Genomic DNA, 23,443 nt, shown 5'->3' on the forward strand with positions numbered 1-23,443 from the left:
GGGGGGCTGTATAGCACTGTCTACAGGGGGGGTTGTATAGCACTGTCTACAGGGGGGGCTGTATAGCACTGTCTACAGGGGCGCTGTATAGCACTGTCTTCAGGGGGGGCTGTATAGCACTGTCTACAGGGGGGTGTATAGCACTGTCTACATGGGGGCTGTATAGCACTGTCTACAGGGGGGGCTGTATAGCACTGTCTACAGGGGGGCTGTATAGCACTGTCTACAGGGGGTTGTATGGCACTGTCTACAGGGGGGCTGTATGGCACTGTCTACAGGGGGCTGTATAGCACTGTCTACAGGGGGTGTATAGCACTGTCTACATGGGGGCTGTATAGCACTGTCTACAGGGGGCTGTATAGCACTGTCTACAGGGGGGGCTGTATAGCACTGTCTACAGGGGGGCTGTATAGCACTGTCTACAGGGGGGACTGTATAGCACTGTCTACAGGGGGGCTGTATAGCACTGTCTACAGGGGGGGTCTGTATAGCACTGTCTACAGGGGGGGTCTGTATAGCACTGTCTACAGGGGGCTGTATAGCACTGTTTACAGGGGGGCTGTATAGCACGGTCTACACGGGGGTGTATAGCACTGTCTACAGGGGGGCTGTATAGCAATGTCTACAGGGGGGCTGTATAGCACTGTTTACAGGGGGGGCTGTTTAGCACTGTCTACATGGGGGCTGTATAGCACTGTTTACAGGGGGGGCTGTATAGCAATGTTTACAGGGGGGGCTGTTTAGCACTGTCTACAGGGGGGGGCTGTATAGCACTGTCTACAGGGGGCTGTATAGCACTGTCTACAGGGGGGGTGTATAGCACTGTCTACAGGGGGGGCTGTATAGCACTGTCTACAGGGGGGTGTATAGCGCTGTCTACAGGGGGCTGTATGGCACTGTTTACAGGGGGGCTGTATAGCACTGTCTACAGGGGGCTGTATATCACTGTCTACAGGGGGGCTGTATAGCACTGTCTACAGGGGGCTGTATAGCACTGTCTACAGGGGGGTGTATAGCACTGTCTACAGGGGGGTGTATAGCACTGTCTACAGGGGGGCTGTATGGCACTGTCTACAGGGGGGGCTGTATAGCACTGTCTACAGGGGGGTGTATAGCACTGTCTACATGGGGGCTGTATAGCACTGTCTACAGGGGGGGCTGTATAGCACTGTCTACAGGGGGGCTGTATGGCACTGTCTACAGGGGGGCTGTATGGCACTGTCTACAGGGGGGGCTGTATAGCACTGTCTACAGGTGGGGGGGGGGCTGTATAGCACTGTCTACAGGGGGGGATGTATAGCACTGTCTACAGGGGGGGCTGTATAGCACTGTCTACGGGGGGGGGGTGTATAGCACTGTCTATGGGGGGGGGGTGTATAGCACTGTCTACAGGGGGCGTATAGCACTGTCTACAGGGGGGCTGTATGGCACTGTCTACAGGGGGGCTGTATGGCACTGTCTACAGGGGGGTGTATAGCACTGTCTACATGGGGGCTGTATAGCACTGTCTACAGGGGGGGCTGTATAGCACTGTCTACAGGGGGCTGTATAGCACTGTCTACAGGGGGGTGTATAGCACTGTCTACAGGGGGGTGTATAGCACTGTCTACAGGGGGGCTGTATGGCACTGTCTACAGGGGGGGCTGTATAGCACTGTCTACAGGGGGGTGTATGGCACTGTCTACAGGGGGGCTGTATAGCACTGTCTACAGGGGGTGTATAGCACTGTCTACATGGGGGCTGTATAGCACTGTCTACAGGGGGCTGTATAGCACTGTCTACAGGGGGCTGTATAGCACTGTCTACATGGGGGCTGTATAGCACTGTCTACAGGGGGGGCTGTATAGCACTGTCTACAGGGGGGACTGTATAGCACTGTCTACAGGGGGCCTGTATAGCACTGTCTACCGGGGGGTGTATAGCACTGTCTACAGGGGGGGCTGTATAGCACTGTCTACAGGGGGGTGTATAGCACTGTCTACATGGGGGCTGTATAGCACTGTCTACAGGGGGGGCTGTATAGCACTGTCTACAGGGGGGCTGTAAAGCACTGTCTACATGGGGGCTGTATAGCACTGTCTACATGGGGGCTGTATAGCACTGTCTACAGGGGGGTGTATAGCACTGTCTACAGGGGGGTGTATAGCACTGTCTACAGGGGGGGCTGTATGGCACTGTCTACGGGGGGGCTGTATAGCACTGTCTACAGGGGGGGGTGTATAGCACTGTCTACATGGGGGCTGTATAGCACTGTCTACAGGGAGGGCTGTATAGCACTGTCTACAGGGGGGGGCTGTATATCACTGTCTACGGGGGGGGGGGGCTGTATAGCACTGTCTACAGGGGGACTGTATAGCACTGTCTACAGGGGGGGGGTGTATAGCACTGTCTACAGGGGGGCTGTATAGCACTGTCTACAGGGGGGCTGTATAGCACTGTCTACAGGGGGGGCTGTATAGCACTATCTACAGGGGGGCTGTATAGCACTATCTACAGGGGGGGTGTATAGCACTGTCTACAGGGGGGCTGTATGGCACTGTCTACAGGGGGGACTGTATAGCACTGTCTACAGGGGGGCTGTACGTGGTCTCCTGTCATCCATGAAGATGTGTCCATGTGCTGAGAACATTACATACTGTCACCTGACTGCCCTGCGCTGTACGTTATCACCTGATGTATGCACAGACGTGTGTATATATATATATATATATATATATATGATGCTTTACATTTCCTTCTATCATTAACCTTTGCCTGAATTGAGTGTTTCTGTGGCAGGATTCGCTTTAGGCTATTATTTCTTTTCTTTTGTAGGATTTGCAGGAATCAAAAATGTTCGACTGTTAAATCCTTGAATTAAATAAGATTTAATGTGCAGCAACAAAACCTCCATCGAGATTAGGATGAGAATGTCTTTGTTTCTTCTTTATGGAATTTTACCTGAAACCTGTGATTGGTTGCTATGGACATAAACCGTTCTTGTCAATACTTTATAATGTCCCCAAGTCCAGCGTCCCATCCTCCACTCCATTACCAGCACTGGTACAAACAACTGGCAATGAAATCCTGTTGGAGACTTGTAGATACATCGGAGGAGACCTGTTTCTAAAGATCACAAGAATAGAAAGACACCCGGCTCTATAACTCACAACTCAATTCTATGTTTTATCAGCCGGAGCAGGGAAAAAAACTGGTGAAATCCACAGAAAATAGCAAAAAGGAAAGTTTTACCGCTCAACAGCGCTGCAAAGGACGTCCAACGTGTAGTCTGTATGAAGAAGAGTTCCAGTGGGTAGCGATCGACAATCCACCAACCCGTGTAGGTATAGATGGTCCCGATGGTACGAGTAGTTCCACGTGAACGCAGCCGATAAAATGACGTCTTCCACTCTGGGAGGAACCTATGTCCAGTATGAAAACGAGAACAATCGCCCAATACCCTTCAACATGTCGCACAAGTTTATTCCATAATTACAAAACTAGGACAAATATTCAAGCTCATAAAATAAGGATAAAAACATATGGAGCACGTCAAGCGATCTCGCCCTGAAGATTTCTGAAGATCGTTCACTGGTCCTACATCCTGCGGCCCCTGTGCTTGCTGATTGTCTTCTACATGTACAGCGTAATCGGACATTGTGAAGAAGGACGATAAATCACGGGTAGCATCTGCACCTCCACCAGCTTCTGACATTACCCCTATTGTATTCATCTGAGTAGAATCAGGAATTTTTATTTTTTTTATTTTGCAGTTTTTGTTACAATTGGAAAAACCTTGTCCCGGAGCCAGCTACGTTTTCAAAAGAACACCACTGGTTTAAAAAAAATGCCAAAGAAACATTGGGAGAAGTTCGTTAACGGCATTACGTCAGTTTTCTGGCATTAAAACACCACAAATTATGGCGTACGCCATATTTGTTCAATACTTTGTTTCTTTTTACCGTTCTCGGCCACTCAAAAAAAAAATTATTATGTCCGTAGAATGAAACATGACCGTAGTGGTGTGCATGGCCCGTGATTTGTGGCTCAGATGGCCGTGGAGTGTCATCCGCGGGCCGCCTGCAAATAACGGGTCATGCACATGGCCGTGTACATTCATTTCAAGAGCCTGAACCACAAACTGCGTCCCATATAGGACATGTCCTATCTTTTTGCGGTCCACAAAAGTGTGCATGGGCCCATAGAAATGAATGTGATCGCAATTCACCTGCAGATTTGCGGCTGCAAAAACACGTTCACGTGCATGAGGCCTTACTGTTTATAAATCTTCCCCAGTGATTTGGGATGTCTGAGTGAATTTTTTTTCTCTGATGTGTTTTTACTTTGGTGGCAGTAATGAAGCAAACGTTCGAGGAGATTATACTGAACATCAGGCTCTAAAATGGCTTCATCTCCGCGATTATTGTCCCCCATATCACTCATCGTTCCTTAGTTTCAGGGTCGGCTCATATCTGCACAGCAGCCCTAACAATCCTGCAGGAGGTATAGGATGATGTGCAGGGACCACATGCTGTAAACTCTTCCTAGCGGTCAGTGGGGACTGAGCTCCCAGTATACGGGAATAATGGCCAGGACCTCCCAGCTCAGGCGCCTTTATGTGGCATTAAAAAAAAGAAGCAAATGACATGAGCCTGGAAAACCCGAACATTCCTGTCTTCACCGATATCTGCGACGGCAAAACCCACCCTGAGACTCCATGAGAATAGCCAGTAAATCTGGAGCCGTGACAAGTGCGCGAGGTTCATCCAGAGTGTAACAATTAACGCTTTGTCTAATTAAATCCTTAATGGAAACTCCCATTGAGTAATATTTCCAAGAGAACCTGTTCAGGGAAAAAGAAAATATTACAATATATTCTGTGGAGCTGCTCCTCACTGTCCAGGTAAAATGACGGTTCTGCACAATAGACGGGCAGCACAGCGTGGGGGAGCATTGCCCCCGCTATATTGTACTGCAGCAGCCACAGTCAAAGGGGAAATATAAGAAAACCAGTAAAAGTCTCCGCTGCTGTTTCTATTATTATAAACAGTCTATGAGAATATGTTTATATTATCATTTGTGAGATTAGGAACCTTTTACACGGTACAGCATGTCGATCGGCACCTGTTTGCTCCATTCAAACACAGCAAGGATTGGAATATATAGGGGTTAATCTGATTGCTTGTAACATTTTGCATCTTGTTGGCAGCACATTCTCTGTTTACACGGGGAGATGACCTGCCGACTATTTTTTCTAGCCACATAAAAGATCCGAATAGCCAACAAAGAAGCGTTTACTCATTCATCGTCTGATCTTTACACAATGCAATGATCAGGAGGGATCATTTGTTAGAACTTTCGATCGCCCGATCATTGGATTCATATATTTTTTTTTTACTTTTTGAGATGCAGCTTCTGTGTATCCTGGACACATAGAAGATGTATCTTGCTTTCAAACCCTACTCAGTCGGGTCAGCAGGACTTATGGCTTCATTGACATCAGGTCCTAAGTGATCCAGCTGTTATCGATCACATCTAAATTCATGACTTAGATGTGATCGATAACTGCTGGATCCTGCATGTCTGAGACTCGCAAAACCCGCTGACGCGGAACCCATCAGTCCTGACCTGACGGATTTGGGTTTGAGAGCAAGATACTGATTCTATGTATCCAGGATACATACAAGCTGGAATAAAACAATTTTTTTTATATAAAAATACCCAATTAAAAAGTCGTTTTAAATCCTCTAATAGGTTGTTTTTTTTTTTTTGTTTTTTTTTTAAATGTGCTCAAAAGTTTACATAGCCTTAAAATAGAATGTGTTTAAATGATCATTTGTGAGATTAAGTAGAATAGGATTACAGCCGGGTATTGGATGCAGAATAATAGACAATAGAATGGGGAAGAAAGAAGAGGAGAGCGGCCCCGACAACAGATCCAACAATTCGCCGGATAATTGTGCTTTGTGGACGCGATTTGTGGCAATGCTGTGGACACGTTAGAAAGCAACAATGTTTTAATAAAAAAAGAACTGACACTTTACAAAAGAAACAATGTTACGTCTGCTGCCCTATTGTTTACGGTAAAACAATGGGGTTCCGTCGGGTGCCGATGATGTTCTTCATGCAGCGGAATCGGTTCTTCCGGGATTTTTATTGTTTTGCAGAGCAACGGAAACACACAGATGTGAACATAAGAACATTGTCATTTCTGGCGCCATATTGCTTGCAGATATGACACTGGTCTCCTATGGTAACAGCCGGGCCCTGACATGACTTGGCTCCGAGCAGCAGGATTGATGGCTGTTTGGCAGTAGCTGTATATCATCTGCAGGGGACAGGATGGAGGATCAGTTTATGATAATGGCAGATCTTACAGGATGATGGAGATGTTGTCTCCTGATGAATACAAGAACTGTTGCTAACGGCCCTGACATTTCGGCAGATGATACATTTATGTAAATAATTCCATGAACCAGGGGACTGTGGGTTCTTAGAGCTGTCTGGCTAGATGCCCTGTGTGAATCAGGAACAGAACGGGTCCGTGTGCGTCATGAGGTTACACACGGCTCGTGACCCTGGGTGGAGCCTGGTCAGAACACCGTCAGCCCTGTCCATTATCTACCTGCTAATAAACATTTCATCATTGCATAGAATTATCAGCAGTCACTACACCAGCTGTGACGTCACCAGTCAGAGAAGTAACATTGTGGTCAGTCTTTCTTTTTTTATATTCTGCTGGTTAGAAAAAGCGTACATCCCGATACAAGGAGTGTAGGGGACCGATAAAATACAATACACTGGTCCCTCAAGTTTCAATATTAACTGATTTCGACACGGCCATTGTTAATTGAAAATTTGTAACTTGATACCATAATCCTATGAAAAACCTGTAATTTCTGCCAAAGCTGAAAAATGGCTACAAAGAATAAGACTAAGCGATAACTAATATAGATTGAAGCAAATCCTTAGATATAAAAGTCAGAAATAGCTTCTGGAATCTGTAAATCGCTTTGTATGATGAGAACGGGAGCGTCTGTACTGAACACAGTGCACCAGAAAAATGAAATGGGATCCAAAGGAGCAACTCATCCCGACACCGGTATAGAGCAGTAGAAGACATGTAGTACTGTGCTACTGAACAGCCAATCAGTGCTCGTCCTTCAGTAATACAGGTGCTTTACCAGTAAAATGCCTATGGTGATTGGCTGCATCTTCCATCCAACCTCTTGCGCCTCAGATCCGGACTGTCTGCGGCATTGAATATTAAATGTGGTTTTAAGTCACAATGACCCCGAAAAAGACATTACCCGAAAAAAAACATATGTTGAAAATATTGTAACTTGAGGGACCGCGGTGCAATGTTTTCTATTCTCACGGATCTGCGCCACAAGTAATAGTTCTAAATTCTTCCAACTAATAAGCGACAGCACGCCGAAATCAGAGTGTCCGTCACCTCTCTGCTGCGCACAGACAGGGCAGCATAAATATCTGACAGATCAGCTTCAAGACAAGTTACTAGACAGACGGCGTCAGATTGACAGTATCTGATAGGATTTGATCTCCAGGCGTGCAGGTACATCGTGATCTCTCTGTGGAGTATTCTTGGCAGATGGAATGATATAAATATATCTTTTAAGCGTACAAATGTTTTGTTCTTGTGGCCATTTTGCTCTTGAGGAGCTTTAGATTGGTTTAATGTTGCGTTGGAGTTTGGGCATCACTATAATCTTTGTTTTTGTCGTTTCGGATCATTATTGGAATACAGAATCAATACCCTAGTCGACTGCGCTATTCATTCCGTCAAAACAACAGAACCCTTACACAACGGTGACAAACATTTGCACCGGATCCGTCACCATTGAAATCAATGATGATGCAAATGGAAACCTAAGGCTGGGTTCACACGACCTATTTTCAGGCGTAATGGAGGCGTTTTACGCCTCGAATTACGCCTGAAAAAACGGCTCCAATACGTCTGCAAACATCTGCCCATTACTTTCAATGGGCTTTACGATGTTCTGTGCCGACGACCTGTCATTTTACGTGTCGCTGTCAAAATACGGAGCGTAAAATTACAGCCTCGTCAAAAGAAGTGCAGGACACTTATATACATTATATGCAGGACACTTATATACATTATATGCGGGACACTTATATACATTATATGCGGGACACTCATATACATTATATGCGGGACACATATACATTATATGCAGGACACTTATATACATTATATGCGGGACACTTATATACATTATATGCGGGACACTTATATACATTATATGCGGGACACTTATATACATTATATGCGGGACACTTCTATACATTATATGCGGGACACTTATATACATTATATGCGGGACACTTATATACATTATATGCGGGACACTTATATACATTATATGCGGGACACTTATATACATTATATGCGGGACACTTATATACATTATATGCGGGACACTTATATACATTATATGCGGGACACTTATATACATTATATGCAGGACACTTATATACATTATATGCGGGACACTTATATACATTATATGCGGGACACTTATATACATTATATGCGGGACACTTCTATACATTATATGCGGGACACTTATATACATTATATGCGGGACACTTATATACATTATATGCGGGACACTTATATACATTATATGCAGGACACTTCTATACATTATATGCGGGACACTTATATACATTATATGCGGGACACTTATATACATTATATGCGGGACACTTATATACATTATATGCGGGACACTTATATACATTATATGCGGGACACTTATATACATTATATGCAGGACACTTCTATACATTATATGCGGGACACTTATATACATTATATGCAGGACACTTCTATACATTATATGCGGGACACTTCTATACATTATATGCGGGACACTTATATACATTATATGCGGGACACTTATATACATTATATGCGGGACACTTATATACATTATATGCGGGACACTTATATACATTATATGCGGGACACTTCTATACATTATATGCGGGACACTTCTATACATTATATGCGGGACACTTATATACATTATATGCGGGACACTTCTATACATTGTATGCGGGACACTTATATACATTATATGCGGGACACTTATATACATTATATGCAGGACACTTATATACATTATATGCGGGACACTTATATACATTATATGCGGGACACTTCTATACATTGTATGCGGGACACTTCTATACATTGTATGCGGGACACTTATATACATTATATGCGGGACACTTATATACATTATATGCAGGACACTTATATACATTATATGCGGGACACTTATATACATTATATGCCGGACACTTATATACATTATATGCCGGACACTTATATACATTATATGCAGGACACTTATATACATTATATGCGGGACACTTCTATACATTATATGCGGGACACTTCTATACATTATATGCGGGACACTTTTATACATTATATGCGGGACACTTCTATACATTATATGCGGGACACTTATATACATTATATGCGGGACACTTATATACATTATATGCGGGACACTTATATACATTATATGCGGGAGACTTATATACATTATATGTGGGACACTTATATACATTATATGCGGGACACTTATATACATTATATGCAGGACACTTATATACATTATATGCAGGACACTTCTTGGGACGTTTTTGGAGCCGTTTTCCCATAGACTCCAATGAAAACAGCTCCAAAAACGGCCGTGAAAACGCAGCGAAAAACGCGAGTTGCTCAAAAAACGTCTGAAAATCAGGGGCTGTTTTCCCTTGAAAACAGCTCCGTATTTTCAGACGTTTTTTGCGCTGTCGTGTGAACATACCCTTCGTTTTCAGTTTAGTTTCCGTTCATAGATTTCCCTGACAGAAAGCTCAGACTGAACCCGTGAACGAAGCCTAAGTACAAATCAATCCGGCTCCGTGTGACCGCTGGATAAGCTGATACTTTCTAGTCCTGTAGTGCAGATTGTGCAGCACTAAACTTCATGGCCGTCTCTCTCCATCCTGTGTAATCTGAACAGGACCAACGATCTCATTGTCAAACTTTCACACTGTCGACCAGGTTTGAGAGGTGACTGTAATAAGTGTTTTTATGTAATTAAATGCTGGAGGCGATTTGTGTAATTATCAATTACAAGCCGGGTGCATAATATACAGCGCGCAGAACTGGGTCGTAACTCAAGTCATCGAAAATATATAAATCACTATCCACATCCGTGTAATTAACAGCTCCACGCATTGAGTGCAGCGTAGACCGGGCTATGTGATCATTTATTCCTTGTCCTAACAAATAAAATGTTTCTTTTTCTCTTGATACAGATATTGGTGTTACTAAGTTCACTATGACCCCGCGCTGGTCCTCGCCACATGCAGCCTCTTCATGACTCTGGACCAGTCCGATCATGGCTCTGAGAGTCCACCACCGAGGTCAGTAACACGGGGACTTGTCAAAGAGGCTCATTAACTTCTAATTAGTACCGAGGCGGCATTGGAGGGCAGAGTATTCACAAACATGTCATCTTGTGTCTTAGGCCTCATGAACGTGGGTATGTATGGAGCTACAGCACTCATAGACTTCTACAGGGCCCTCCTGTACATCAGTCTGCCTCCCATTTCATCTGTTAGAAATATAATTGTGGCATGCTCTATAGCAGCGGTCCCCAACCCTTTATACCTTGTGAGCCACATTTAGGGCTTGTTCACACACAATGCACAAAACTTCTGCAGCAATTCCGTTGAAAAATACAGACATTTTGCTGCTGCAAAAACGCACCATTTCCTGCGGTTTATACGGTAGAAAATGGTGCGTATTTTGCAGCGTTTTTGTCAATGTTGGGGGATGGTGACATCTCCTCTGAAAAATGCAGCGATTCTGGCCACTTTCCGCAGCAGGAATTGACATGCTGTGGTATGAAAAATAAGCAGCGTGTGGATGAGCCCTTAAAGCGTAACGCCACTTACACTGAAAAACGCTGATAGTGCAGGACGGTACACGATGATCCGTTTTCTAAATAACTTTTGCTTTTAGCAGCAACACGGACTGTCAACACGGCCATTCTGCCTACGGGAGCCAGGGAGTCGCGCAGGATGCTCTGTCTCTAACGACAACGTTTTGAGCTGCCGTCAGCAGGGACTAGACACAGTCCCTGCTCCTGCTAGAAGCAGCATCGCTAATAAAAGTCATTTAGAAAAACGATTACTGTGTTTACTCCTGCCCTATCATCGTAGAAAATGTTCACATATTAAATGTAGAGAAACACAAAATAATGAATTTGCAATTTGCACATAAATATTTCAGTTTTGGTATTCCAGCACAGTCACTTGTCTGTAATATTATTAATGTACATGTCGTATTGTAGCGAGAGCGCATGGTTCTAATTCCCGAGCCACAGATTGGGGACCACTGCGTTACAGAATGTCCTTACAGGTCTCCCCTCCCCCCATGGAATTATTGCTTGTAGGGGAGAATAGTTCAGTAATCCAGCACCTAAAGCAGCAATACAGTCCTGGCTATGACTCTGTGAACGCCGTGCGCCTCCGTAAAGCCTCCCATGCAGCTTATCCATGTACATGAGGTCCTGATTCTATAAACTTCATGCATTGGAAGCCTCACCTCAGAAAATGCAACATTTATTAGAATACTCGTCTTTATGTGAATGGAGATTTGAGATCCACTGCTATGGAAATAAAACACGGCAAAGTTATACTTTTTTTTTAAATTATTATTATTTTACTCAACAATTATAAATTAATCCAAACTGCGTTCCCCCCCCCCCCCCTTTGAGGATGTTGCTATTCATTGGCAAACAGCAGGGATCTTGAAAATGATGAGGAATCGCAACACAAGGTATATTAGAAAGTTGGCAAACTTTCCATGATACAATTATTAACCATCGACATGGTCCTGGTCTTGTTAGTCTGTGTCAATATCAATTCTCTGATTCCTGCAGTCCAGAGATAATTAACCTCATCCATGCTGGGTACTTGCTGGAACTGCCTGTTCTTCATGTTTGCAGGAAACCTGCTGGAGGCCTAGAAGTCCTAATCATTGACCAGGCAACGTCCCTGTCCAGGATGAGGGGGTCCCTACAGGTTTATTGAATCATTATTCTCTTGGATCTTTTGTTTCCGGCTCTAACATTCAGCTTTCCATAGATGTCAGGTTGACCTTGTAGTTTTGTTATGGGATATTAGCTCCGAGCCAGCAGTTTAAGGGTTAATATTAAAGGACAACTTTTATGTGGGCAATTTCGTCGACATTTAATTAATCTGGGCATATGAATGTAATAAAACTCGCTTTATTCTTTTCTTCTTTTCAAGTGAACTGGAGTTTATAGGATTATAAAATGAATATGCAGCGTTTTCTCTTGTTAAATGGTATTTGCCGTGACTATCGCCCGGCGTTCCCACCTTCACACGTACCTCATGCGTTTATTATTTTGCGCCTCTTCTGCGGTCAGTAATAGCTCATACATTTTATTGCATTTCAGTTTTTCCAAGCTGTAATCAGAAGCCGAATAATGGAGCAAAAAAGCTAAACAACCCCCTCCTGAAGGCTAAAAATCAAAAAGTATTTTATATTCTCCTTCTTTATTTCTCGGGTCTCATCCATTTTATCTCCCACTCCTCCTCATCTGTGTAAACAATAGGTTTAGGAAAAGGGGCGGAGTTGAGGCTCCTTTTATCTGCCCCGCCTCCTCTGGTTAAGCCCCACCTCTTCCTGACTCCACAGCTGAAACATGGAGAAAACTAATTTGTAAAAAGCTCTTGTTTCTCTGCGATTTGTACAATATAGTTTTTTCTATGGACTGACAAACAGGCAGCGGGTCATAGTGAGGGGAGAAGGATTTAGGACGTAAGTGATTTCTGTTTTCAGAAGAAAAAGAGTTAATATTCACTTAAAGGATCTGTTTTATGTCTGAATCTGGAGATATGATTTATATCAATTCAACTGCAAAAAAAGGAGACAAAAAGAATAAATAGAGAACTGACATGTGAGGAGGATTCAGAGGTGCAGCTGTTACCTCCTCTCGGGTCTTAGGCCCTGTTCACACAGAGTTTTTTTGCCAGCAGATTCCTTCAGGAATTTTGAGGCAGATATTGACCAACCTACAGTTTCTTGCCTTGTTTTTGCGGCCATTGAGCACCGTGAGTGTAAAACTCTTCCTCTGCCTCCCATTGATGTCAATGGGAGATCAGAGACGGAAACGCGGGAAGAGCATGACGCTTTATTTTCCACTCACGGGATAAAACTGCCTCCCATTGAAATCAATGGGAGGCGATTTCAACCATTTTTTTGTTAGCTGTTTCCGTCACGGTTTCTACTTCAAAAACAGCGCCAAAAAACTCTGTGATCTAGCACTTATTTGTCAGGGACTGAGTATTTTGCACCAAGTAAAATATTCTTTAGACATTAAAAAATAATTAATTTACTTTCTGGGGAAGACATTTAAATTCTTATCTTTGAATTGGCACTTGTGTAATACAGAACACGTGGTGATCTACAGTATGAGCCCTGCATAGTCAATATCTAGTAATACGGTAATAATCCGTGCACCGGACCTGCAAAGTGGGGCTTCAGGAGATATAAAATAACATTATACATATATATATATATATGATGTTTCAGCGATCTCCCAGCACAGGACTGTGCAGCAGGTCCTCGGAGCAGAGCTGTCAATCACACTGCAGTAGCCCCGCCCACATTCAGCTCCTTGCAGCAGACAGTGCAGGAAAGTGAGGACGTTATTGCGTCAGCCGCCCAGACATCCTCCTGTTATTACACTTTGTTATAATACATCAGTTTTCACGTACGTTCTCCTCCTGGACGAGGATGGTCAGGGGATCAATGGGGCAGTCACCCACAGGCATCGTTCTTTTTACATTTGAGGGCGAAGTTACCCCACTGAGATAACCTGGGAGGTCGGTGCGTCTGCAGGGTATTTTATGTAGGCCTTTGGCTGCTGCTTTGCTGTACATTTATTCAGGGTGACATGACACATTTTGATATGTTTAATTGAACCACCAAGAACAACATTGATTCCCTCTGATGTTGCGCTCCCATGGCCGTTGTTGTACATGGGCGTTCTCTACCCGTCTTATGTCACTTTTCTTGGAGGAACACAATAGTGTCAGTGTTATTCCAGAGCATCATCCACAAGTTTTAACAAAGCGGTGAGGTGAGGCTTGGTATTGTATATAAGGCTGGTCCTCACATTCAATCACGCCCTGCTGAGGCAAACCATAAATATCACTACATCCATAAATCACGTCGACTTCTACTGAGGGCAGGTAAATAGCATCGGATGGAAACATAGATCAGAAATATTGATTGAAATGACCGCGCACCATGAGAGGTGACTGACGTGGCAATAAATGTGAAGAGTGAAATTCCATTAATCCAGTGGTCTGGAAGTACCACTAATTCAGCATGCAGTCAAACTAGTGGCATACCGGCGTGTACCCTGCTCTCACGTCCCCACGCTGCAGCCTCAGTGTCAGTGAATGGAGATCAGTGCTGGGGTGTGGACCGACCGGTATAAACGTGAGCGCAGAGACCTCGCTCCACCACCGACACACAGGGCGACCAATGATGGGGCCAACAGCAGCAATAGGGTCCGCAAATGATTATATGTCTGTACATGTCTGAACTTCCAGTGATTCACAATCGCCCATCGTCCAGCTCTTTGGGGATCCTGAGGATGCTGTGTTTTTTGGGATTTTACTGTATATTAGAACTTTGCTTTAAGAATAAGGCTGGGTTCACACGACCTATTTTCAGGCGTTTTACGCCTCGAATTACGCCTGAAAACACGGCTCCAATATGTCGGCAAACATCTGCCCATTCATTTCAATGGGTTTGCCGACGACCTGTAATTTTACGCGTCGCTGTCAAAAGACGGCGCGTAAAATAACAGCCTCGTCAAAGAAGTGCAGGACACTTCTTGGGACGTAATTTGAGCCGTTTTTCATTGACTTCAATGAAGAACAGCTCCAAATTACGGCCGTAATTGACACCTCACAAAACGTGAGTACGAGCAATTACGTCTGAAATTCAGGAGCTGTTTTCTCCTGAAAACAGCTCCGTAATTTCAGCCGTAATTGACGTTATGGTGTGCACATACCCTTAGGCTAAAACGACGCGTGGTCTTTGTAAAACTAGCGCAACACAATCTTAAAGGCTATGTAAAGTTTTGAACGGGATTTTATTTTTTTATTTTTATAAAAAGGTCAATCCGTGTATTTGGTGCAACTTTATAATTAGTTTGTATTACAAATTATGTTGACTTTTTGAGATACGTACAGCCGCTTTGTATCCTGTATACAGAGAAGCTGTATCATGAACTAAGACCTGAGTCCGTCAGGTCCGTGGGACTGACGGGTTCAGTGAAAGTGGGTCCTGCAGGTCTCTGGCACACAGGATCCACCTGTAATCTATGATATCTAAGTTATGAACTGTTAGGCCTTATGCACACATCCGTTGCCCTTTGTACGGCTGCTACTGACGCATCCGTGAAACACAGACCGCACACTGATCACTTCTGTGTGCAGTCCGTTGCTTCAACGGACAAAATTAATGCAATGGCCGAGACTGTTCCGTCAAAAACGGACAGGAGTAAGACCTCTCCTATTTTTGTTGGAACGGCCACACGGTTCCGTTAAAACAACGGCAGTGTGAATGGCCCCATGGACAGCACACTGAAGAAAATAACTGAAGTGAGCACGAGGCCTTAGAGACACGCAGGACCCGCTGTCACAGAACCCGTTAGTCTTGGGGACCTGACGGGTACGTGATTCAGCCAACTATACAGCTGTTCTGTATGCAGGATACAGAGCAGCTGTATCTCAAAAAGAAAAATAATTATTAATAAAAACTAATTATAAAGTTCGAACAAGCACGCTGTAATTTTTATTAAAATTTTTTTTACTTTCAATTGTATACATAGCCTTTTCCCTATATAAAAAGTCACATACGACCCTTCAACCGTTGCAGAAAATGTAAAAGCCCGAACCTCATATTATAGCTACACCCTGATGATACAAGAAGGTTCAGAAGTCTCTAAACAAAATAAAGCCTCATGTCTGGAAAAAAGTCGTGTCAATTCTTGGTGCGGCGGACGCGCCATTTATTCCATTGAATTCAATGGGAGGCAAAAAAAAAACATGGAAAAGAAAAAGCATCCAAAGATCCCCCAAAATACAGGTACTCGTTATTAAAAATCAGTTTAAAAAATATGTGTTTTTGACATCCACTCTACGTTACATCCTTAGTTGCCGTTGCATTGGGATGTCCGCTGTCCACCGCCACCAGCTCCCGCTGACAGCCAGGCAATTACTGCAAAATAAAAGTATGGTGGATCGGGAAATTGACAAGTTTACCGCAATAGACTATTATGTCGCAGGGTAGAAAGACGATTGCCACCCAAAATGTAAGATTTTTAAATATTTTGAGTGGAAATCCTTTAAAGGGTAACTAAACGTTCAACAAACTAGTGACATGTCAGAAGTTTTGATTGGTGGGGGTCCGAGCAGTGAGACCCCACCAATCATTGAAACGAAGCTGCAGAAGTCCTGGTGTGAGCGCTCGGCCGCTTCGTTTCTGTTCGGCTTTTCCCGATCAATTATACATAAAATGGAATATAAACAGCAACTGCCCGATTCTCTACTGATCACAGCCATGTGTCCTGGAGCCGCGTTGTGTCTGTTCATGGATCCACATGTGGCAGATTTTGTTGCAGAACTGTAAAACAGCACTATTCATCTGAGGGGGGGGGGGAGTTTCTGCAGCAGGTGCACACATTTCTGCAATAATATCTGCCGCATGTGAATCCGCCCTAAGGGGTAAGTACACACCTAGCTGACGTTTCCACCATGGATTTTACAGCTTATTTCACCCTGTGCATTGCAAAAATTCTGTGGCATTTCTGCAAAAGTATGAACTAGCTCAACATGTATTGTACTGTACTTTGCCACAGATTTTTTGATTCATCTGACATGGATCCTGATTGCAGCAAGAAACATAGGGCCTTTAAAAAAAAGAGTTCTATTCATACAAGTTTGTGAAGAGACAGCCCTTAACAGTTAAAGAGGCTCTGTCACCAGATTTTGCAACCCCTATCTGCTATTGCATGTGATCGGCGCTGCAATGTAGATTACAGTAACGTTTTTATTTTTAAAAAACGAGCATTTTTGGCCAAGTTATGACCATTTTTGTATTTATGCAAATGAGGCTTGCAAAAGTCCAACTGGGCGTGTTTAAAGTAAAAGTCCAACTGGGCGTGTATTATGTGTGTACATCGGGGCGTGTTTACTACTTTTACTAGCTGGGCGTTCTGATGAGAAGTATCATCCACTTCTCTTCAGAACGCCCAGCTTCTGCCAGATCACGCTGTGACGTCACTCACAGGTCCTGTGAGTGACGTCACAGCGTGATCTCTCGAGAACACGGCTGTGTCTGCACTGCCAGAAGCTGGGCGTTGTGAAGAGAAGTGGATGATACTTCTCGTCAGAACGCCCAGCTAGTAAAAGTAGTAAAAACGCCCCGATGTACGCACATAATACACGCCCACTTGGACTTTTACTTTAAACACGCCCACTTGGACTTTTGCAAGCCTCATTTGCATAAATACAAAAATGGTCATAACTTGGCCAAAAATGCTCGTTTTTAAAAAATAAAAACGTTACTGTTATCTACATTGCAGCGCCGATCACATGCAATAGCAGATAGGGGCTGCAAAATCTGGTGACAGAGCCTCTTTAAGCCAAATTTGTAAAATGCAAAGGGACGTTTGATTTTCATCTGTAAGATGCTACAGTTCCTGGTGTAAAGGCAGCAATTCCCGAAATGTAAATCACCAGAGTAAGATCTGTCAGATTTTAGCTCTGAAGTCAGCAGAATAGTGAGTGCAGCTCTGGTGTATAATACAGGATGTAACTCCGGATCAGTACAGGATAAGTAATGTATGTACACAGTGACTCCACCAGCAGGATAGTGAGTGCAGCTCTGGAGTATAATACAGGATGTAACTCAGGATCAGTACAGGATAAGTAATGTATGTACACAGTGACTCCGCCAGCAGAATAGTGAGTGCAGCTCTGGAGTATAATACAGGATGTAACTCAGGATCAGTACAGGATAAGTAATGTAATATATGTACACAGTGACTCCACCAGCAGAATAGTGAGTGCAGCTCTGGAGTATAATACAGGATATAACTCAGGATCAGTATTAGATAAGTAATGTATGTACACAGTGACTCCACTAGCAGAATAGTAAGTGCAGCTCTGGAGTATAATACAGGATAAGTAATGTAATGTATGTACACAGTGACCACCAGCAGAATAGCGAGTGCAGCTCTGGAGTATAATACAGGATGTAACTCAGGATCAGTACAGGATAAGTAATGTAATGTATGTACACAGTGACTCCACCAGCAGAATAGTGAGTGCAGCTCTGGAGTATAATACAGGATGTAACTCCGGATCAGTACAGGATAAGTAATGTAATGTATGTACAGTGACTCCACCAGCAGAATAGTGAGTGCAGCTCTGGAGTATAATACAGGCTGTAACTGAGTATCAGTACAGGATAAGTAATGTAATGTATGTACACAGTGACTCCACCAGCAGAATAGTGAGTGCAGCTCTGGAGTAACCCAAGATCAGTAAAAGATAAGTAATGCAACAATGTGGCAGAAAAAAAACCAACACTTCTCCCCAGAGATGATCACAAAAAATAACATCTTAATTATTAATATTTAAATTTTAACATTTTTCTCCCTCAATCACTGACATTAATGTGCTCTACATCTCGTGCAAAAAAAATACACAGAACAGATATTTTCAAATTTCACTTCTAGATTTTCTTTAAAAATAGTTTATTATAAATCTTATTACAATTCAGTGATACACAGGAGTCACATGTACATCGGGCTTGGCACGGCTCCATTCACACTGCTAATACATAAATCTGTCATCAGAGGACCAGTGGTCTGCTCACATGAATCCACTATCAGACATTCGCTCCAGTGGGACGCATCTCTAAAGTGTATTTTTTTGTAAGGCAATTTATCAAAGAGAAAACGGAAACTCTAATATACAATGTGGATTCAGTGATAAGATTTTAGCCTGGGAGCTGCCGCTATGTTTGGCAGACGGTGATATCAATGTAAATCCGCCACAGACATGAGATCGGCTGAAATGTGCGATTCCGACTGTGTTTTCCATTTGTCGGCCGTTAATCACCCGTCACAGATTTTTAGTCTGCGAGTGGGTCTTAATTTTATGTTATAAACGACTGCAGCGCGTAATGTAATAACGGTAGATGTGTCACCTCCCTGGAGTCCTAATGCTTATTTTACTGTCATTTTTATCATGCTGAAGAGACCTAATAGGATTTTTTGGTTATATGTAAATTATGCACCATCATTGTATTATGAAAAGTTCTGCAACTTTCTGACAATGTCCTACTGCCTCATTACAGTGTATCTGAACTCTTTCTTCTAATAAGCTCTGCGGCTCTGTGAGCAGGACTAGGTTAGCATGGCTTAACATTCACTGATAGCAAACAGAAATTATGATAATGGCGAAAAATGTATAAACAAAAACGAAAGTTGCAGAAAACTTCATTGTACAAAGGAAAATGTTTTCAGTTATAGCAGTGGAGAATCTTGTAATATATATTCCCAGGAATCCTACATCTTTTATAATATGTCAGTGGCAGATAAATCTGTGACACACGTGACTAGTGGTTGGCTTTAAGGATTCATTTTTGAAGTGCAGCTATAATTTAGCAAGTCGGGGATTGACGTCTCAGTCCTGCTATCTCTTTTTGGCTTTAATTTGACTTGGACGGAATTATAAAAAGGCACATAGAGGAGAATCGGACACAGAGGTGAATCAGGCACATAGAGGAGAATCAGCCACATAGATGTGAATCAGGCACATAGAGGTGAATCAGACACATAGAGGTGAATCAGACACATAGAGGAGAATCAGGCACATAGAGGTGAATCAGACACATAGAGGTGAATCAGACACATAGAGGTGAATCAGGCACATAGAGGAGAATCAGCCACATAGAGGAGAATCAGCCACATAGAGGAGAATCAGGCACATAGAGGAGAATCAGGCACATAGAGGAGAATCGGACGCATAGAGGTGAATCGGACGCATAGAGGTGAATCGGACGCATAGAGGTGAATCGGACGCATAGAGGTGAATCGGACGCATAGAGGTGAATCGGACGCATAGAGGTGAATCGGACGCATAGAGGTGAATCGGACGCATAGAGGTGAATCGGACGCATAGAGGTGAATCGGACGCATAGAGGTGAATCGGACGCATAGAGGTGAATCGGACGCATAGAGGTGAATCGGACGCATAGAGGTGAATCGGACGCATAGAGGTGAATCGGACGCATAGAGGTGAATCGGACGCATAGAGGTGAATCGGACGCATAGAGGTGAATCGGACGCATAGAGGTGAATCGGACGCATAGAGGTGAATCAGAAAGATAGAGAAGAATCAGGCACATAGAGGTTAATCGGACGCATAGAGGTGAATCGGACGCATAGAGGTGAATCGGACGCATAGAGGTGATTCGGACGCATAGAGGTGAATCGGACGCATAGAGGTGAATCGGACGCATAGAGGTGAATCGGACGCATAGAGGTGAATCGGACGCATAGAGGTGAATCGGACGCATAGAGGTGAATCGGACGCATAGAGGTGAATCGGACGCATAGAGGTGAATCGGACGCATAGAGGTGAATCGGACGCATAGAGGTGAATCGGACGCATAGAGGAGAATCGGACACATAGAGGTGAATCAGAAAGATAGAGAAGAATCAGGCACATAGAGGTTAATCGGACGCATAGAGGTTAATCGGACGCATAGAGGTTAATCGGACGCATAGAGGTTAATCGGACGCATAGAGGTGAATCGGACGCATAGAGGTGAATCGGACGCATAGAGGTGAATCGGACGCATAGAGGTGAATCGGGCGCATAGAGGTGAATCGGGCGCATAGAGGTGAATCGGGCGCATAGAGGTGAATCGGACGCATAGAGGTGAATCGGACGCATAGAGGTGAATCGGACGCATAGAGGTGAATCGGACGCATAGAGGTGAATCGGACGCATAGAGGTGAATCGGACGCATAGGTGAATCGGACGCATAGAGGTGAATCAGAAAGATAGAGAAGAATCAGGCACATAGAGGTGAATCGGACACATAGAGGTGAATCAGGCACATAGAGGTGAATCGGACACTTAGAGGTGAATCGGACACTTAGAGGTGAATCGGACACTTAGAGGTGAATCGGACACTTAGAGGTGAATCGGACACATAGAGGTGAATCGGACACATAGAGGTGAATCGGACACATAGAGGAGAATCGGACAGATAGAGGAGAATCGGACGTAATTCCTGAGATGGACATTATGGGGGAATATTCCTCCTCCTGTGTGTATGTATCCCTGCTTGCTGTCAGTGAGGGATCAACTTTGTGCCTGTACACATATTTGTTGTGTGCCACACAATCAAAAATCGCGTGCGGCTTCACCGTGAATTGCCACGGTTTTGTTTTTGGCCACATGGCCTGTACAGATAAAGCACATACTTTCATTGTGTTTCACCTGTATAAGCCACACGACCAAATACCTCATCGCAATTTGCAATTTAACTGCGCGGCACAATAAGTGAATGGGCACCCGAATATTACTCACTGCTCAGGGTTTGTTACATTTCTATAATATGTGACAATCTTCTATGCGCTGAACACATCAGCAGCACAAATCCCTGTCCTGTTCTTTACCTTCTTGGGTCCACGCTGTTTAACAGAATTGATATTCAAGGCTTGAAAGAATTGCAGCAAAACCTCAGCTGTAAGAATATTAGTACTTGACAGACCTTTAGCCTCTAGAAGTAAACAAGAAAGTCACTATTCACTGATAGCAAGCATCTTCATCTTGAACGTGGATCTAACCACAAAGTCGATTAGAAAGTTGCAGTATATATATATATAATGTGTGGCTGGAGCGGTCCTCCACAGTCATTTAACTATTGATTATCCTATATTAACCTGAGGTTAGGCTCTGCTACATATTGTGCATTGGTTGCTGTAGTAACTTTTCCTGCGTTCTAGTTTACGTTGACTCTTTGGTGGCAGCCACTTGCATCATGTTTGCAGCATCCAGTACATTGTGAGCTTTATATAGATGATCTCTGCAGCAGTAACCTCCCTAATACTATAGATCAGATACACGGTAGCCTTCGCTTTGGATATATTTGTGCTCTCTTCATGACCTGCTATGACTCCCTGCTGGTGCACAGTATGAGCCCTGAATACACGTCTCCGCGCAGTCTGATGTCATCCTCCTATTGCCCATTTTATGGAATATAAACCCCATTTCTGAATAGAGAAGAGATTAAATGACTACGGTCATAAATTAACACATAGAGATTGTTTTACAAGATTTAACATGCAAAGAGGCACTTCATGTGAGAGCTTTCCCAAGTAAGTTACACTGGGAAAACAGCTTCTTTCCCTTTTGCTTTGGCTTTTTTTCACCCTTTCCACTGTAGTTTCTGGCACAAAAATAAAGAACACTATATATACACTGTCCAATTGTTTTACAAACACAGCAAAAATTCCCAGTCTTGTCTGTACAGACCCCATTAGTCACGGAGATCCTCCATTCTCTTCCCTCCTCCATGTGGCTTTAACCTTTTCCCTTCTAGATAAAAGGACTTGGAGGAAAGATTCCCTTAAGGGTCGGGGTCTGCAGATAGGACGAACCCAGAGCACGCAGCGGGTAACCCCCGGAGACTGTGGGCGCAGCTTGGCGCAGTTTCTTGATGGACACGTTGTCCTTGTTTTTAGCTGGAGCAGCCGCTGTCCTTTGTTGAGGTGTTGAGCTGTGATGTGGACGTCACCGGAGGTGATTCTGACTCCAGCTTTTTGCCTTCTTGTTCATTCCTTTCCAGTGTTTGTCCGTCCTGATCTTCCTCTGGTGCATTTTCTTGCTCCTCTTCAGATTTTTCTACCTCACATTGAGCTTCTTGAGCCATTCTATTCATCGTCTCCTCTGCCTCGATTTCCTCTGAAGTTGGGATAGAATTTTTCTTTGGACGTCCTTTTGGCTTGGTGGGCGCCTCCTGCCCACCCTTGAGGACCTGTGGAAAAGTCAATAATGTTTTACTGAAAACATAATGTTCATTGATTCATAGTTATTGTCTTTCTGGAATGACCATTATTAATGCTGCCTCTTTTAAAGGGTACCCCTAAGGGTATGTTCACACGCTAAACTAAAAACAGCCGTAAAATACCGAGCTTTTCAAGGGAAACCAGACCCTGAATTTCAGTTGTTTTTTAAGCATCAAGCGTTTTTTTGATGCGTTTTTTACGGACTTTTT

General features: G+C 43.8%; 2 protein-coding genes across 5 annotated transcripts in view; one reads left to right on the forward strand and one right to left on the reverse strand.

The window, feature by feature from the left end:
• The window catches only part of ARHGAP32 (Rho GTPase activating protein 32), a 523,871-nt gene that overhangs the window by 155,051 nt on the left and 345,377 nt on the right, over positions 1-23,443 (forward strand). For 3 of the 4 annotated variants that reach the window (XM_075839129.1, XM_075839130.1, XM_075839131.1), the window contains one exon: positions 10,345-10,452. The gene's annotated coding sequence lies outside the window, so the exon portion shown is untranslated. Of the gene's footprint in view, positions 1-6,653; positions 6,692-10,344; positions 10,453-23,443 lie in introns of those variants that run through there. The other variant, XM_075839133.1, reaches the window with a different exon arrangement.
• Positions 22,531-23,443, reverse strand: part of BARX2 (BARX homeobox 2) — a 53,735-nt gene continuing 52,822 nt past the window's right edge. The window contains exon 4 of the mRNA XM_075839155.1: positions 22,531-23,203. Coding sequence (XP_075695270.1) covers positions 22,907-23,203 — 297 coding nt within the window. The 3' untranslated portion in view covers positions 22,531-22,906. The remainder of the gene's footprint in view (positions 23,204-23,443) is intronic.

The sequence above is a fragment of the Rhinoderma darwinii genome, chromosome 10, assembly GCF_050947455.1.
Source record: "Rhinoderma darwinii isolate aRhiDar2 chromosome 10, aRhiDar2.hap1, whole genome shotgun sequence".
NCBI lineage: Eukaryota > Metazoa > Chordata > Amphibia > Anura > Rhinodermatidae > Rhinoderma > Rhinoderma darwinii.